Here is a 16,873-nt window from a genome sequence, read left to right as displayed (position 1 = left end):
ACTCGGCGAAGTCACGTGATACGTTGATATGGCAGAGGCGCAGCAAGGACGTTCAAGGTCAAACTGCAGCCCACGGCGAAATTCGCGCCGCTAGGCCAGTAAAGCTTTCGCTTTAAAAGAACAGCTTTATCCTCGATCAGTGAGTGTCCAGATGACAGCGCATAATGCGTTTAATCGCAATGGCGAAATTTTTGCATGTGTCGTATTCAAAAAGCGGCGCTTCAATCTGTATTGGCCGCGACGATCTACTTTGGACACTTCAGAGTGCGGGAGGAATCAACGCAACAGGAAGGACTGCGCATTAACGCATTGCCTAAGTGAGTATTCCTGAATTATATGTTATGAAATACGCGGAGGCGAGAAGCTATAGGCGGTGAGACGAAAATCAGGGCGAATGTAGCCTTCGTTTCGTTACAGTGCGGACGTAGTTGTGCCATTTTGATTCGCAGTGTCCCTACTAGTTTTGTGGCCAGAGTCCAAGCAGTTCATCAATCTACCCATGCGGGCTCAGTAGCGTAACAAGAGGCTAAAGAAGCTCCCGCCCTTCCCGTTCGATCACGTTCTACGTGGCGCTTGCGTGAGACGGGATGAGGGAGGGGAGAGGATGGCAAACACAATCAGGGTTGGGCTACACGCAGCAGAAGCACTGTAAAGTTGGGGTGAACCAGACGCAGCTCTAGCTCAGTTGCTTGATACCGTACGCAAACTTCGCAGGTCGTGTGCTCGGATCTAACCGTTGTATTGGGGTATTTTTTGAGTAAAATTATCTTTCGAAGTGAATAAAGCGAAAACAAAACCGTTTGTTTGCTGGTGTGCGACCAGGACTTCTGCCCTTTGGCACTGAAGCGCATTCCCTAAAGTAAGCAATGGCAGCACCATTCATTTCTAAATACCTTTCATTACTTCGTACTTGTAGCTTTAAGAGACCGGAAGCGGGCAGAATGGGTCAGGGATCACACGCTGGTTAATGACATCCTAGTCGAAGTCTACAAGAAAAAATGGGCTTGGGCAGGGCATTTAGTACGAATCCAAGGTACTGATGCTCGTTAAGGTTAACGGACTGAATACCAGTAGAAGGCAAGCTAGCATGGGGTGGCAGAAAGAAGTGATATCGGAGAGGTGCTTGTCCGGCAGTGGGTATAGTCAGGCTGATGATAATGACTTCATACCGGCTGTTCCCCTACAGTGCATTACGTTTCGTTATCACGACTTCTCTCCCACCTTTCTCCCTATCAGTATTTTCGTGCTTTTCCGTGTATATCTGTGCTTAATTTTTCCTTACCTCCCAAAATTTGCACTCTGATAGCGTGGTTATGTTACGGCATTGTACTCTAAGCAGCTAATCTGTGGAATTGTTAAATATGATCAAACCGTTTCAAACGTCATTTGCACCGCTGCCAAAGCTAGCACTCTTTTTTTGCGCTACCTGCATCCGCGACACAAAATAGTGCGTTGCCTGTGGTGAGCGAAAAATAACAAATACTTTGCCGGCAAGCTTCATAGATAATACATTTGTCATCAGCGTGACAACGCTCTTATTGCGAGCGAATCGATTGAGATCTGTGATTTTGTATTTTGCGTTGTCGTCTTTTCCCATTTCACGTTTTCGCGGTTCCCGCAACCCTGGCCGTCGTGTTTACTTTTCCGGCTCCCTTTCACTTTTGAGAAAATGGCGTCCAGCACAGCGGTCGCCTCTCCTGTACGCATTTCCTCGAAGGTTCGTACACCCAAGCTGTCAAGACACGCCAAGCAAGTAATTAGTTTCAAACGTGTACTCCCGTACCAGGACCCGTTTTCCGGAGAAGTCTGTTCGGGAAGCACTGAGTGCTGCGAGCGAGGATATTGGAGTATCTCCCCGTACCGTTGCGAAAATCAAGGCGGAGCGTCTGTGTGGGCCTTTGGCGTCCCCCAAGAAAAGACCTCGCGACGAGATTTCAAGCTCGCGAACAGTCAAAAATGACAGCTTCACAGTCCATGCCATCCGTCTGAAAGTGGACAGTATGTACTACACAAAGAGGAAAGTCCCAGCACTGGACAGTGTACTAAAGGCTGTCGATGAGGAAGGAAGGAAGGCCTCGGACGTTGCTGGCACATACCCACTACGGGGGAGTGGCCAAGACACAGGCGGTTAATTACTGGATACAGGAAAGTTTTGACGGGAAAAGCAGTGGCAATAGTATGTAGTCTGATAGATTGGAAGAGGGAAGGAAAGGGGTCCAGTTAACTTGGAGTTCAAAGACGGGACAATTGCTTAATGTGCATAATAGTACACAATGCCTGTAATGTTGCAATGTCGTACTGACTGAGAGCGGGAAAAAGAAATTAGAATGGGAGTCGCTGCGTTTCTTGAAGAAAATTTTGCACAGCAGAGCGCACACTCCTGTCACTTCGTCCAAGCAAAGAAGCGCCAATGGAAAGAACAACCGCGGAAGACATAGGCAAGCCCAGTTGATGAAATGGAATTTGCAAAAGACGCTTCCTCAAATGAGAAAAGCGGCGGCAGAACAGCAGGAAGTGATCTATTGTCTCAGGTTTAACACAAAAAGGGCACAGTGGGGAAGCTGCCAGGCCAGATCTGTGAAGGTAGAAATTTAGAAGGGGAACCCGGCAACGCAAGCGCGTGAAATAGACCTCTAGTCTGCGTGAGCGCCAGTCTTTGCTACTCCAAGGATGCAGGAGATGCTGATATTCGGGAGATGATGTAAGAGTCGAGGCAGCAAATTCCTGAAATATTGTGTAGCTGCGAAACCTCAATGCAGCTGTATATGCACACGATGGCAGGACAGCAACAATTGGGCCGCTGAGAGAGGCTCTTGCTAAGGAATCTGCAACCTCATTTAAGTGAAAGCCCATGTGACCTGGTACCCAAAGCAACCTTACCGAATTTAGATGGAGCGGAATCAGGAACTTAAATAGGCGTAATGGCCGAGAGTCAGTGGGTGAGGATAAGGAAGAGCAAATGGACAGAGAGTCTGTCATAACCACGACCTGGGAAACGGTAGATTCTAATTTTCGTAAGGCTAAGATTACTGCTAATAATTCAGCCAGAAAAATTGGAGTGAGGTCCAGATGGCGGACGCTGACCGGTCTAAGACCGCTTTCACGTGCCACAGAGGGCTGTTTGAGTTCACTCGCATGCCCTTCGGTCTCTGCAATGGTCCTGCGACTTTTCAGAGGCTCATGGACCGCGTCCTAGGGGAAGCGAAATGGTCTCACGCCATGTGCTACCTGGACGATATCGTGATTTATTCACGAACCTTCGATGAGCACTTAGGCCGCATTGCCGACGTGCTCGCGAGGGTACGGGCTGCTGGGATGACTTTGAATCCTGCGAAAGCCCAAATAGCGTGGACCCGAGTTCAGTTGCTAGGGTTCACGCTGGGCGAGGGCTCCATTGAGCCCGATGCGGACAAACTCCGAGCCATACTCGAGTTTCCCGTGCCCAAGGACATACGCGGCCTCCGCCGTTTTCTGGGCATGGCCAATTTCTATCAGTCGTTCATCCCGTCCTGTGCCCGCGTGCAGGCACCCTTGACCAAGCTCTTGGGAAAGACTGCCGCGTGGCGATGGGGGCCCGAGCAAGAGCGATCCTTTCGCCTCCTGTCTAGTGCCATTGCCGAGACAGCGCAGCTCAGGCTACCCGACCTGACCAGACAGTTCGTAGTCCAGACTGACGCGAGCGATCTGGGTTTAGGAGCAGTTCTCCTGCAGGATTTCGATGGCGTGCTGCAGCCGCTGGCCTTTGCCAGCCGCTCCTTGCTGCCCTCGGAGAGGAATTATTCCGTCACCGAGAAGGAGTGCCTCGCCATCGTGTTTGCACTGCGGAAGTTCGACGTCTACCTTGACGGAACGCAATTCGTGGTGCAGACAGACCACAGTGCGCTCAGTTGGCTGATGCGGCTCCGCGAGCCTGCGGGTCGGCTGGCGCGCTGGGCTCTCCTGATACAGCATTACGACTTTTCGGTGCAGTATCGAAAGGGGAGCACGAACGTGGTAGCTGACGCACTATCCCGTGCCCCACTCGCCAGCGGCGCCTTGACGCCAGCAGGCGGAGCGGGCGAAAAAGCGGACGAGCCGCCGGGCAGCAAGGAGGGGGAGCCCGCAAACGGGCTAACCCATTCCGCTAACCAGGCAAGCAGCGCTTCGCAAAGCGGGCGAGAGGCAGAGCTCCGCGTGAGCGCCTCGGAGACGCCGTCGCGAGCGGAAATTTTGGCTGCAAAGCTGAAGGGGGACGAGACCAGGCCCCCCTCTGGGGTAACTGGAATCGTTTTCAGCCGGAAAGAGCTGCTGAAAGCCCAGCAAAATGACTCCATGTGTCGCGATATGAGCGACGGTCTCAGGGAGACGGAGCGCCGGGACGCTACTTGTATTGTAGCGGGCGCAGGGGGTGAAAGCCAGCGTGTGTCGCGGCGAGCCCCGGGGGATTCATATTTGCTGGACCATGACGGGCTCGTGCTGAAATACATAGCCACCGATGATGAGTCCATTGACCCGTTCAAGGTGGCTATCCCCAAAAGTCTGAGAGGCGCACTGTTGCGATTTTCTCATGACGAACCACTGGCCGGTCGGTCACCTGAGTGGCTCCAAAGTTTTTGCAAAACTGAGTCAATCGGTGACGTGGCCCGGCATGAAGCGTGACATTTTCCGCTATTGCCGTTCCTGCCATGTCTGTCAAGCGGTGAAGTCAAGGGGCGGCAAGCCGCCCGGAATGATGAAACCAATTGACAGTGTGCGTCCGTGGCAGATAGCCACCTGCGATCTGATGGGGCCTTTCCCAAGGAGTAAGCAGGGGTTCGTTCACCTGATGGTAGTAGCTGACCATTTTTCCAAATGGGTCGAGTTGTACCCACTTCGGAAAGTGTCAGCACGAGCGGTGCTGGATAAACTCCAGGAAGTGTTCTGTCGGTTCGGCTTTCCGGAAAGACTGATCACGGACAATGCGTCCTATTTCACCGCTCGGGTGTTCGGTAACACGTGCCGTTCCCTCGGAATCGAGCACTACACCACTTCACCCTACCATCCCTAGTCCAACTTGACCGAGCGAATCAACCGAACGCTCAAGCCAATGCTGGCGGCCTTTGCCGGGTGTCAAAAGGACTGGGCAGACCACTTGAGCGAATTTGCGTTCGCCATTCGAACAGCTGAGAATTGCTCAACTGGTTTCTCTCCTGCCTTCCTCAATTTCGGGAGGGAGCTGGCGAATCCGATGTCAAACGTCGTGCAGAGCCAGCTCGGAAATGAGCAGACGCGGGCAGACTGCTCTGCTTATGCGTCGATGCTTCGGGACCGGCTTGGCCGGGCTCTCAACAGAGCAAGGCAGAGTTTGGCGGCAGCCAGAGCCCAACAGAAGGCTCAGTATGACCGCAAGCACCGCAGCCTGACTTTTCAGGCGGGCTATCTTGTCCTGAAGCGCAACCACGTTCTTAGTGATGCGAGCAAGGGGTTCTCAGCCTCGCTCGCTCCTAAGTGGCTTGGTCCGTACCGAGTGGTCAGAGTCTGGTCGCCGCTCGCGTACCTGTTGGAGGATCCCCTTACGGGGAAAACCAGCCGTGCCCACATCGCAGACCTGAAGGCCTATGCGTCACGGTCTGACGAGTTTGCGTCGGTACCCATTGGTATCACAAGCAAGCGCAAAGGCACAACTGGTGCTGCGGAACGCAACCGTACCGAGCACCGGTACAATCTGAGGCGAAGGTCACCAATGTGATTGATGCCGGATGGCGGACTCTCCCGCAACCGAAGGCACGCAGCCTCAGCTAGCTGGCGAGCTTTCTCGTCGGGCCCTACCCCAGGTGAAGCACGGCGGTTTCTTTTTTTTTTGTTTGCCGCATGCTCAGTTCCAGCTTTGTGCAGTTATTTAGTCGTTTGTTTGTTTTAGTCAGTCTGTAGCATGTTTTTGTTTCCAGTTTATTCGTTTTTTCTTCTAACGTTCCGAGATCTGTACATATGTAATAGACGTTTGCGTTGGCGTTCAGTTTTTTTAAACCAGACTTGTACATATGTAAAGTTCAGCCTACTCGCGATTGCACTTTTCTTGTAGCGCAGAGATGGCCTTCTTTTGTACAGCGCGCCTTCTTTTCATTTACGTTCTGACCCCACGGGTGTGGCCTTCCTCGCGAACACGTGACCGGCTGGTTCGCGGAGGGGTCGGCGAAAGTCTCCCCTTCCGGCTGGGGAGTGGTTTGCTCGTTAAGGAGCGAGTGTCTCGCGGCATGGTTTTTGTGTGAAGAGTGCGTCTGTGTGTCCTTTGACCCCTGCCACGGCGCCTCGGGACGATTCCGACAAGCGGGTCGTTCAGTGATGAATGTCCGCTTCTGTGCCGGTGCGTGCCTGGGATTATGTGCGTGTTCCCAAGATCAAAGGCAACGCCGAGAGGGGGGCAGGAAGGACAGCACCCTTTCCCGTGTGGGTCCTCTTCGGGATCGTCGAGCGTCGTCAACGTCCTCATGCTCAACTTTGATGACCTTGTGGAGGACATGGGACCACCGTCAATAAATCGTCCACCGGGATCCTGAAGGCAGCAAAGGCGTGAGTTGGCCGCCGACAGGCCCAATGGGCCGCGCCACCGAACATTATGAGGCTGCAGGCCACCTGTCAGCTGGCCTCGTGTACAGTGTAGTTAGTTTGGTGTTGCAAGTGTTGTTTGTTTTCTGTTCTTGTTTGTTTGTCTTTTGAGTTTATGGCTGGAACTGAAGTGTGGTAGTTTTATATGGATTAATTTTTTAATTTTTTTATTTTGCCGCATGCTTTCGCCGATGGGTAGGAGGGCATTTAAGGAGAGGAGGATGTGGGAAGCCTGCTAGATTCCCGCCGTGGCGTCTGCGCGGCATCCCGCGTCGCCCTCTTTCCTTTTCTCCCGCCTCGGGCGGCGTAGAGACGGCTGGTGGCTAATCGCTGTCATTCGGCCGCAGCTCCGCCCCCGGCTTCTCAAGGGCCTTCGCCATTGGTGACTTTTGGCGGGAATTCGGGACCCGTTTGGGGTGGTCACGCGGTGCGCGACCGTCCGAGCGGGGCCCAGAGAGAGAGACCCCTCCGAGACAGCGTAAGGTGCGTACGTTACTGTTCGTCCGGGCCGGCCTCTGCCGTTCGGACCAGTTCATACTCGAGCTCGCCAGCGTGGGTCCTCGATCCGCCGCGGCTTGAGCCTGTCCAGGGGTCCAACGACCTCTGACAGGCGCACCTTGCGTTGACTGCCCACTCTCTCTCGCAAACGGCCCAACGGCCGACACAAGAGAGATCAGAGCACTGCCGCAGGGACAATCTCCTGCAGCGGCGTGCTAGCGGCACGCATTTCTCTTGTTGCCACGAGTGCGCACCGGAGCCTTGCTCTGAGCGCGCCCCGGGACGGGGTGACTGTTGAGTGTGTGTATGTACCGCTGGAGGACGGCGTCAATAAACGTCTCCTTTGTGAACTTGGAGGCCTGTTTCTTGCGGCGAGCCGCTCTCCTCTCTGCAGAGGTTGAACGCCGCCGCAGCGGTGCCCCAGGGTGCGTGTGGTGACGGCTGAACGGGGCCCTTGGCTCGCGCGAAGCTCGAACCCGCGGTGGGTAGTGGCCTGTGCCTACTGAGAAACCCACAGTTTGAACGCCTAGGTCGGAGCTGACCAACACGGCCTCCCATTGCTCGAGAGTAGGAACTTCTATTAGAGATTCCAGTGGCGGCTCCTCATTACAATTCTGCAATATGTGATCATAAGTGGCTATTTCGCCACATAGTGTACATTCCGGCTTATAATCACCAGGGGCCAGATTACGCAACTGTCAATTAGGAAAATTGTCAAAAACTTGTCAAAAAGGTGTCAATAAGCCTCGTTCCTAATGGTCGGTCGTGGCCGGCGGCCATTATGCTTTCTTGCACCATGGGTGGCTGCAGATTACGAAACGGATGTGGCAGAAGTGGTGACATTGCATACCTAATTATGCAGCCGCTATTTGACAGATTTTGTCACAGTTTTGAGGCCGTCAATTTGACCGTTGCGTTTTTGACAGAAAATGGCGGCGGTGTATGCAGCGATACGACTGAGGTGGCAGCGGTGGCGCGAGCAACGGCGAAGGAGTGCGCACGAAGACGCGTTTGACTTGCCGGATAAGCTGTTTCAACACCTTTTTCGACTGGAGAGGCAGACTGTGGAGTGGCTATGCGATGAAGTTGCCGATGAACTGGGAGGTGCAAGTGCGAGCGCGCTGCCGGTGCGACGGCAGGCGCTATGTGCACTGCGGTTCTTTGCTACCGGCGACTTTCAAGCTGCCGTTGGTAATGAAGCGTACGTCTGTATCGCACAACCAACAGTGAGCAAATGCGTTCCAGAAGAGGGCAAATACGGGCTGGTTGGTACATGTTTTACGAATTGGAAAAACAGCGCAATCAAAGACGAGACACAAGAGAAGCACAAAACACCAGCGCTGACTAACAACCAAATGGTTTATTGCTACAGGTGAGGCAGCATATAAATGAAATGGCACGAGTAACAACACAAAATAAGCATGAGAGAAAGATACCGCACAACCACACAACTTGACTAAAAAAGGGGGACGTCACTGATTAAGATACGCAAGTTCCTTTGATAGTAGATTTATCGATGGGCTGCTGATACAGGTGTTACCGAGCTTTCTGATATGGAAAGCCTCCGAAATGAGCCTTGTGGTCTCATCTTTATAACGGGCGATGATAGTGGTCCTATTGAGGTGCGTTTCGCAATCATCACACTCAGCACAGTGCACAGCAAGATGATTTCTGCGAGACTTGTTCTCTATATCTTTTGCATGTTCACGCAGTCTATCATTGATGCATCGTCCCGTCTCACCGATGTAGAAACTGCCACAAGAGGTCGGGATCTTGTAAACGACACCAACACGACACTGAACGAACTTCCGCTTATGCTTCTTCTGGCAGCCTTTTCTGACAATTTCTGACAATTTCTAACAACCATATTTGTTGGGCATACTCGCCGCGGTCCAGGAAGAGCCTTCTCCCTTTCCGGTCAGCTCACTCGAAGATTGTTAAGCGCGGTATCGCTAAGGCATGCCTAAGAGCCGCACTGCAAAGATCATGTCTGCATCAGACAAAAGGCAGTTTCCACGCACAGGTGAACAGGCTATCTGCAGCAGGATACCCCACGAAGATGGTGTCAAATGTTGCTGAGTCCCTGCTTGCAGAATTTAGACTGCGAAAGATCAAGGGCACCGATGCGGGTTGTTGCAAATGGGTTGCAAGCCCCAAGGGTAGCGTTGGCCTGGTGGCCTGGGGCAAAGCTGGAAACATCCGAAGGTCCCGGCAAAGGATGAGTCGACTGGCAACAGAACAACTTGTTTATTCTGGCATCGCAAAAGAGCAGCCGGTCAGGGCGACCACGTTACTCGGAGGAAGAAATCGAAGTCTCTCCTTGGCGTCCGGGGCAGCTCCCTTTATACCCACGGAGTCGAGGGCAAGAAGGAACGGCTTGGGAAGAGGCGTCCGATACGGCGACGCTTGAACATGTCCAGACGTGACGGGCGCGTCCGCCGGGCCGGCGCCGGTCAGACCTCCTCGCCTCCCAGTTGGGGAGCTCCTCTCCCCGGCTGCCGCGCTTTGACAAGCGTGGGCACCAACATGCACACACACACACACGCACGCACGACGACACGTGGCACTGAAACCTGCCTGGACGCGCTTGGCGGGAGGCGTTGCGGCAGCGATGAACGGGCCCAAAATGACCGCCACTTTGAACGAAGCCGCGGCGTCCGTTGCATCCGCGCCGGCTATACCGCGCGTCGTAGGCGAGACGTAACAGGGTCTGGCAGAAAGAAAAAGAACAGTGTGCATCCCGTATGTGCACAAAGTTTCGCACAATCTAAAGAAGATAGTGAGCAAAGGAGGCATTAGGCTGGTTTTTTCAGCCAGGAATAAACTTAGCGGATTGTGCAAGCGAGTTAATGAGGATAGAAGCAGAAAAGGCTGCCAGAAGAAGCATAAGCGGAAGTTCGTTCAGTGTCGTGTTGGTGTCGTTTACAAGATCCCGACCTCTTGTGGCAGTTTCTACATCGGTGAGACGGGACGATGCATCAATGATAGACTGCGTGAACATGCAAAAGATATAGAGAACAAGTCTCGCAGAAACCATCTTGCTGTGCACTGTGCCGAGTGTGATGATTGCGAAGCGCACCTCAATAGGACCACTATCATCGCCCGTTATAAAGATGAGACCACAAGGCTCATTTCGGAGGTTTTCCATATCAGAAAGCTCGGTAACACCTCTATCAGCAGCCCATCGATAAATCTACTATCAAAGGAACTTGCGTATCTTAATCAGTGACGTCCCCCTTTTTTAGTCAAGTTGTGTGGTTGTGCGGTATCTTTCTCTCATGCTTATTTTGTGTTGTTACTCGTGCCATTTCATTTATATGCTGCCTCACCTGTAGCAATAAACCATTTGGTTGTTAGTCAGCGCTGGTGTTTTGTGCTTCTCTTGTGTCTCGTCTTTGATTGCGCTGTTTTTCCAATTCGTAAAGCAAATGCGTACAGCGGGTGTTGGAGGCAATTTGTAAAATTAGTGCGCAGAAGGGGTGGGTTCCGTCGTAACCTCTGTGACACACAGCTACATATAAATAAGACACGCTTATGCTGGCAAAGCACTTTATTTTTCCGAGCAAATGGCGCTTTGTGGTCGTCTTCTGTTTCCCAAGGGAAAAGAAACAAACAACTCGTCACATACTGCACCACTTTACCTTTTGGCATTTTTGTCATTGATCGAAAGAGCCGAAAAACAGACTTCAACAAGTTGTCTTCGTCGATTTCGTTCCGTGCGCTCTTTGCAAGTTCGCTCGGCAGGCACGTAGCTTTCACTGGATTCGTTCACATTTTTCTGCGCACTTAGGTCAACCGCACAGTAGCTTGATATCTGGCGCCGCGTAAAAAAAACAACAACACGGCGTGGAATCGGTTGCTTTTGTGCAAAACGGCTTGACGTTGTACCGCTGTCAGTGCAGCCCCACGGGACTGAAAGTTACCCACCAGCAAATTTAATAGCACAATATCAAACGCTTTTTGTTTTGCTTAAAATTTTCTAACATTAAATGCAATGTTGTGGCAAAATAAAATATTAGTTATTTTGATCGCTGCATATTTCTTAAGTCTTTTTACAAAAATTTAGCAAAGGCCCCTCGTCGTGCAAATCAGTGCTCTCAGGGCGTCGTCTTGCTGTAATTGGCTGATTCCTCGTTGCATCAAGCGGTGACGTCTCTTCGTTTCGTCATTTTGACGTCACTGTCAATAACTTTTGACGAAATTTGTGACAGTTGCGTAATCAAGCCCCAGGACAGAATTTTGACAGTAAGGAGTCATGAAGGATCGTGTCTGGAGAGTTGCCTCCACGTGGTCTCCTGCTCCTTATTTAAGGTTTTGTCTAGAGAGGGGAAGATCCTTCTTTCTAGTTTAAAAATATTAGTAATGTCATGATATGATGCTAGGCTGTCCTTCGAGAAACTCAGTAACTACCGAGTCCCCTGCTCGGCTGACGAATACTCAGGCTTTGATGTGCGCCGCTTCGTTACCAGGGTTCCCCGAGTGAGCCGGGACCCAGTTTTTTGTTTGACCCAATATATTCATTGCTGGCTGAGAAATCCTACCCCTCGCATAATTGTGTATGGTGAATTTAGAATCGCTCAGTACAGTATCAGCATTGGTGTTAATGATGGTATGGTATCCGATCTTGTACATTACATCCCTCTAGCCGAGGAGAGCAGCCCTCAGCAGGCCCGCTCTTTCCTTCTCACTTCTTCAGAGGCTTCGGCCAAGAAGGCTGACAGAAAACTCACCTCCGAGAACTTTTCAGCATCCAGGGTGGCCGAAGAGATGAGCAGCTTGAGGTCTGCTCGGAATCGTGAAATGTCCTTGACCAGACCAAACAGGATGTCTGTGTGGAGTGTGCGCTCGTGTGCCTCGTCCACTATGATCACGCTGCAGAAAGCACACAGCCATCCCCCCCCCCCCCCCCCCCCCGTGAGCAGCGCTGGCCACAGCGCCATCTCAAGAGACTGGAGTCCAGCCCAGAAATAACGGCGGGAATATTAGCAACAAAGATAAATTCTTTCTAAAAAAATCCATCGCCTTGATCAAGTAGAAAATACTTGCGCTGGCAGCACCACAAAGTAAAAGCACTTCAATAGGAGCAAGACAGCAAGTGCACAAGTGAAACCAGGGTCACCCCAGACACCGCGGCCTCTTCCTGGTGCATTAGTAATCACTAATAGCTCAAGCTCAAAAATATCCCCCCGGTGACCCCTTTCGTCACTGCCATGTCTATGCTAACACTGTAGACTCTTGCAATGCTCCACCCAGTATATTTTCTTTCTTTGCTGGAACCTGTGAGCTGGCTACCAATTGAGTCATGTGCCTCAGTATGCTTGCATGGCCTCTGCCACTCTCGTGATCTTGCCCTCTGGCCGAGTCAAATTAGTGGTCAGGGTGAAGGACCTATTTGGTTTCTTCAAGAGGTACAGACATCATTCTGGTTACTTTTGAGCGGATGGCTGCATTTTTAATGTTTCCTGAGTGGCTGCTGGGCTGCACTCAGCGAGTTCCTGGCTACGAGCTGACGGACATGATGTCAAGCCTACCCTCAGCAGCACCGTAGGCAAGCTGGCTGGCAGTGCGCAGCTGAGGATTCCTAGTCTCGTGCCGTGTTTACAAGCATTCATGCTGAACATTGCATCAATGCGCGGTGACTCTCAAAGTGCGGCATCCTGCATGGAAACCAGATGTCAATGTGGTTTCTGTGGACCAGGCGAAGCATTGCCTGCCCAGAAGGTGACAGCGCTTGTTCCGCTAACAGGCGTGACATGGCGCTACCAATACCACCTCTGCGAAATTCTGTTCTTCTCGTTTGGCGTCAGCTGAGATCGCGGGTTGCTGTGCACGGGGGCCACGGAAATGAGGAAGCCGAACAAAAGAGACAGTACGACAAAGCAAAAGCACATCAAACGTGTCCACTTTCAATGCGGTCTGTGCTTGCGATATCTTACGTAGAGTAAGGGGTGACGTCACATCTCGTATTGGGTGAGCTTTCACAGGCAGCAGCTAGGTGCGGCGGTTAGAAAATTATTAATTAAAATAATTACTTTCCATTCATTTCTGCTTCAAATGAGTTTTAATTGGGCCAGAAAGCTCAGCAGCAAATTCTGTATCTCCTTTCTTTGTCTTCGTAAAGTTTGCACACAAAAAACATTATGACCATCATGCCCTGCCACAGGTGAGGAAGTATTTCAGGGCCCTGCAACACTGAAAAAGGCTGTGCAGAAAAAAATGAGCACTTTTCATGGTTATATATTATTTTATAGCTAACCAAGGATTCAGTACTGGCACTAAATAAGGCATGTCTATAATATCTCAGAAGTAATATATAAATAAGTACACATTGCTCTTTTTATTACAATCTTTAAAGCACAAAATTAGGCTGTAAAAGTAACTCAGGGGTTCAGTCTTGTAAGGATTCTTTTGCTGCTGCATTACAGTTAAACCTTGTTATAGCGAATAGGCAAAAAATCACAAAACAATTTGATACAGCTGAAATTTGTAAAATAAAATTTCCCCATCGACACATGCAAGAGCAGCGCAAATTTAGTTGGAAAAGGGACGTCAACTCAGGTGACCATTACTAGCTTTAGCACCATTTTGAAGACCACGAAAAAATTGAGCATCGGTTAAGTTGGCTTATCTGTACAGCACCACAAGCACAAAGTGGCCGCACGCCAGCTAGGGTGGCTTCCTCACATTACAGTGGTGTCCCGTGACAGCCATGACAACCTTGCTGCAAGGCTAGAACCATCCATGCCATTGCTTCCGGGGTGCTGTCGAAGGGTGGGAGAAGTGCAAACGCGAGTTGACCGCACCACCACGAGTGATTTGTGTAGTCTGGCAAAGCTTACTGCCTGGCACTGGGAAGTTGGATATAGCCAACCGTGTTCAATACATATACAGCAAGAATTGCATGTGTTTGTTAAAAATATTTTGGACGGGTTTGATACATGAGGTCCTACTTTGCTGAGCAGTTGAATTAAACTGTCTGTTGGCCACCAGATGTGACGTCACAGGCAGCAGCTGCCAATGGCAGAGGGGCAAAAGGATGCATCAAGAAAAGAATGTTTGTTTTATGGGGTTTAATGTCCCAAAGCGACTCTGAACACTGCGGCGGAGTGCTCCGGATGATTGTGAGCACCTGGGGTTCTTTAACATGCACAGGTATCACACAGTACACGGGCCTCTAGAATTTCGCCTCCATAGAAATGCAACCCTTTTGGGTCAGCAGCTGAGCACCAAACCACTGAGCCACTGCAGCGGCTGGCGTCAGGAAATGAACTGTGACAAAATACTGCGAGAATGCTTTTGCAGGAACGAACTTGACAGGACAGAGCACTATCCTGTCCTGTCAAGTTTGTTCACCACAAGAAAGACACGACAGGAAGGGACGAACTTGACAGGACAGGGCAGAAACAAACTTCACAGGACAGAGCGCTATCCTGTCCTGTCAAGTTTGTTCCTTCCTGCCGTGTCTTTCTGCACTAAAAAGAAATTCCAAAATGCTGGCCCTGTGGCCTTCACGCAAGCATCAGCAGGCTGAGCTCCACAACTGATGAGAGTAACAAAAATCCCTTAACCGCTCTGGCACCTCAGCAAAAGTTTTGGCCAGAGGTGACCCAGTGTGGTGTGTTGCTGCTTTCAGACATGCACGGCAGCAAAGCACCACATGGTACCGAGGTGCTGGAAGTGGTAAGGGAATACGTCTACTTAGGGCTCGTAGTGACAGCTGATCCGGATCATAAGAGGGAAATAGCTAGAAGAATAATAATTTGGTGGAGCGCATACCGGATGTATGCATTGAGACAAAGAGGGCAATGTCATTAGCAATATAGATAAGATAGTTAAAGTAGCTGAAGAGTTCTACACAAATCTATACAGTAGCCAATGTAAACAGGACATTAACGAGAGAAGCAGTAGTGCACAGCAATGGGACATCCCACCAGTAACGAAAGACGGAGTAAAGAAAGCCTTAGGAGCAATGCAAAGGAAGAAAGCAGCTGGTGAGGATCAGGCAACAGCAGATCTGTTGATTATGTAACTTATTTTACTTGGTTCTGAGTGTACAATTTTTACTTCTTGCTGTGTTCTGTAAAATATAAATGTACATACTGTTAGAATAGAATTTCGCCATTGCTAGATGCCATGAAAAGGGGGGCTTGAGCACAATGAAGTGAACTTGCTTCACTTTTTGTTTGAGCCCCCTCCACTGTTTTTGACAGAAATAAGCTAAATTTGAATTTGCTGTTGTTGTTGTTGTATGGGGCTTAACTTCCGAAGTGGCTCAGGCTATGACGGATGCCATAGTTGAGGGCTATGGATAATTTCGACCACCTGGGGTTCTTTAATGCGCACTGAAATCGCACAGTGCTCTGACCTCTAGCATTTCGCCTCCATTGAAATGGGACCGCTGTAGCCGGGATCGAACCCGAGTCTTTTGGGTCAGCAGCCGGGCACCACAGCCACTGAGTCACCGTGGTGGCCAATTCTAGTACAATATGAAAGTAAAAAAAACATAGTACAGCTAAAGCATTTTTATTTCTTTTATAGCAAAGCATATGCACAAGGTCCTGAGATTAATCATCTCACGCGAAAGTAAATAGTAGTGTTTTCACAGTGCTCATAAATTCAGTGGCCTGATCCTTGCTTCCCAGGGAAAGCCTTAAGCTCGGAGTGTTAGAAACATGGAACATGCCCACACTACGGGTGAACTATTGCAAGCAATCTTTATCGTACACCCTCTCTGCTTTGCTAAATCGGTTGGAAGCAGCATCTTTGATGCGTTCGGTAAATCCAAATCTGCAATTAAATCGTTTCCTTCACATTTGCCTATGTAATGTGCGTAATATACTTTGATGTTCATGTGTTGTTTATTGCTTGGTGACCAATGCTGTTTTGTTCATTTTTTTTCCTGTATTTAATTTCAATAACTGCGGTATGCTCTATGATTGTCACATGTGGTTATAATATTTGCGCTCATCTCACCCGTAAAGCAATATTACGATAGCCGCACCTGTGCGAAACAAACTTGTAAGGAGCCTGGACCTATGTCAAGCCGTTGTCACAGCCTTTAGTCCAGTCTCCTCCTCTCAAAACGAACTGAATTGAATTTGAATGTTGGTTGTAATGTGCCTCAACAGACCTTGATCTTTTGCACATAATGCCGCCCAATTTGAAAACAGTGAGTTTGGAGCAGTTTGGTGCAATTTTCCCAATTTTTTTCAGGCTAGCACAGCTTATCTGGTTTCATGCAGTATTGCACATTTGGCGGAACGGTGCCATCACTGCTTGTATCGGTATCGGAAATACAATTTTTTAGGGTATCAGGCGTCGGCATAGAAGATACTTTTTAGAGTGCAGCTCTGAAGCGCTCATTTGTGGGTTGAGCCACGTCGCCGCTGTCGGTATAATCGAGCTAAGCCATAAATGAATAAATAAATAAAAATAAAAAGTGCCGCGACTGAGATTCGAACCCACGGCACCACGAACAGGTCAGCTTCGCTGGCCACTGCACAAGAACACTATGCTATAATCACAGCCAACCATGGCTTGCGTTAAACTTCCAACACACTCTCCTGCTATGCTGTGCACATTGTCGTCTTCTTCAACTAATGCTGCTATAAGACAAATATACGCATTCTCGCGCACTGTGCACTGCACGTTGTCGTCTTCATCAACTAATACTACTATCGAACTAATATCATCGCCAGACGTGCCGACAACCCAGTAAAGCAAAACAATGAGCGTATACAGACTGAGAGCACTAGGCTAACACCTTATCCGATCACGCCTCATGTTAAACTGCAACACACTCTCGCGCTGT

General features: G+C 50.1%; 1 protein-coding gene across 1 annotated transcript in view; it reads right to left on the bottom strand.

Moving 5' to 3' along the window:
- The window catches only part of LOC144116085 (putative pre-mRNA-splicing factor ATP-dependent RNA helicase mog-4), a 133,895-nt gene that overhangs the window by 101,225 nt on the left and 15,797 nt on the right, over positions 1–16,873 (bottom strand). Inside the window, exon 8 of the mRNA XM_077650747.1 lies at positions 11,793–11,934. Within this exon, the coding sequence (XP_077506873.1) occupies positions 11,793–11,934 (142 nt within the window). The remainder of the gene's footprint in view (positions 1–11,792; positions 11,935–16,873) is intronic.

This window comes from Amblyomma americanum, chromosome 1, assembly GCF_052857255.1.
Source record: "Amblyomma americanum isolate KBUSLIRL-KWMA chromosome 1, ASM5285725v1, whole genome shotgun sequence".
NCBI classification, from domain to species: Eukaryota; Metazoa; Arthropoda; class Arachnida; order Ixodida; family Ixodidae; genus Amblyomma; species Amblyomma americanum.
This window is presented reverse-complemented; position numbering and strand designations above follow the sequence as displayed.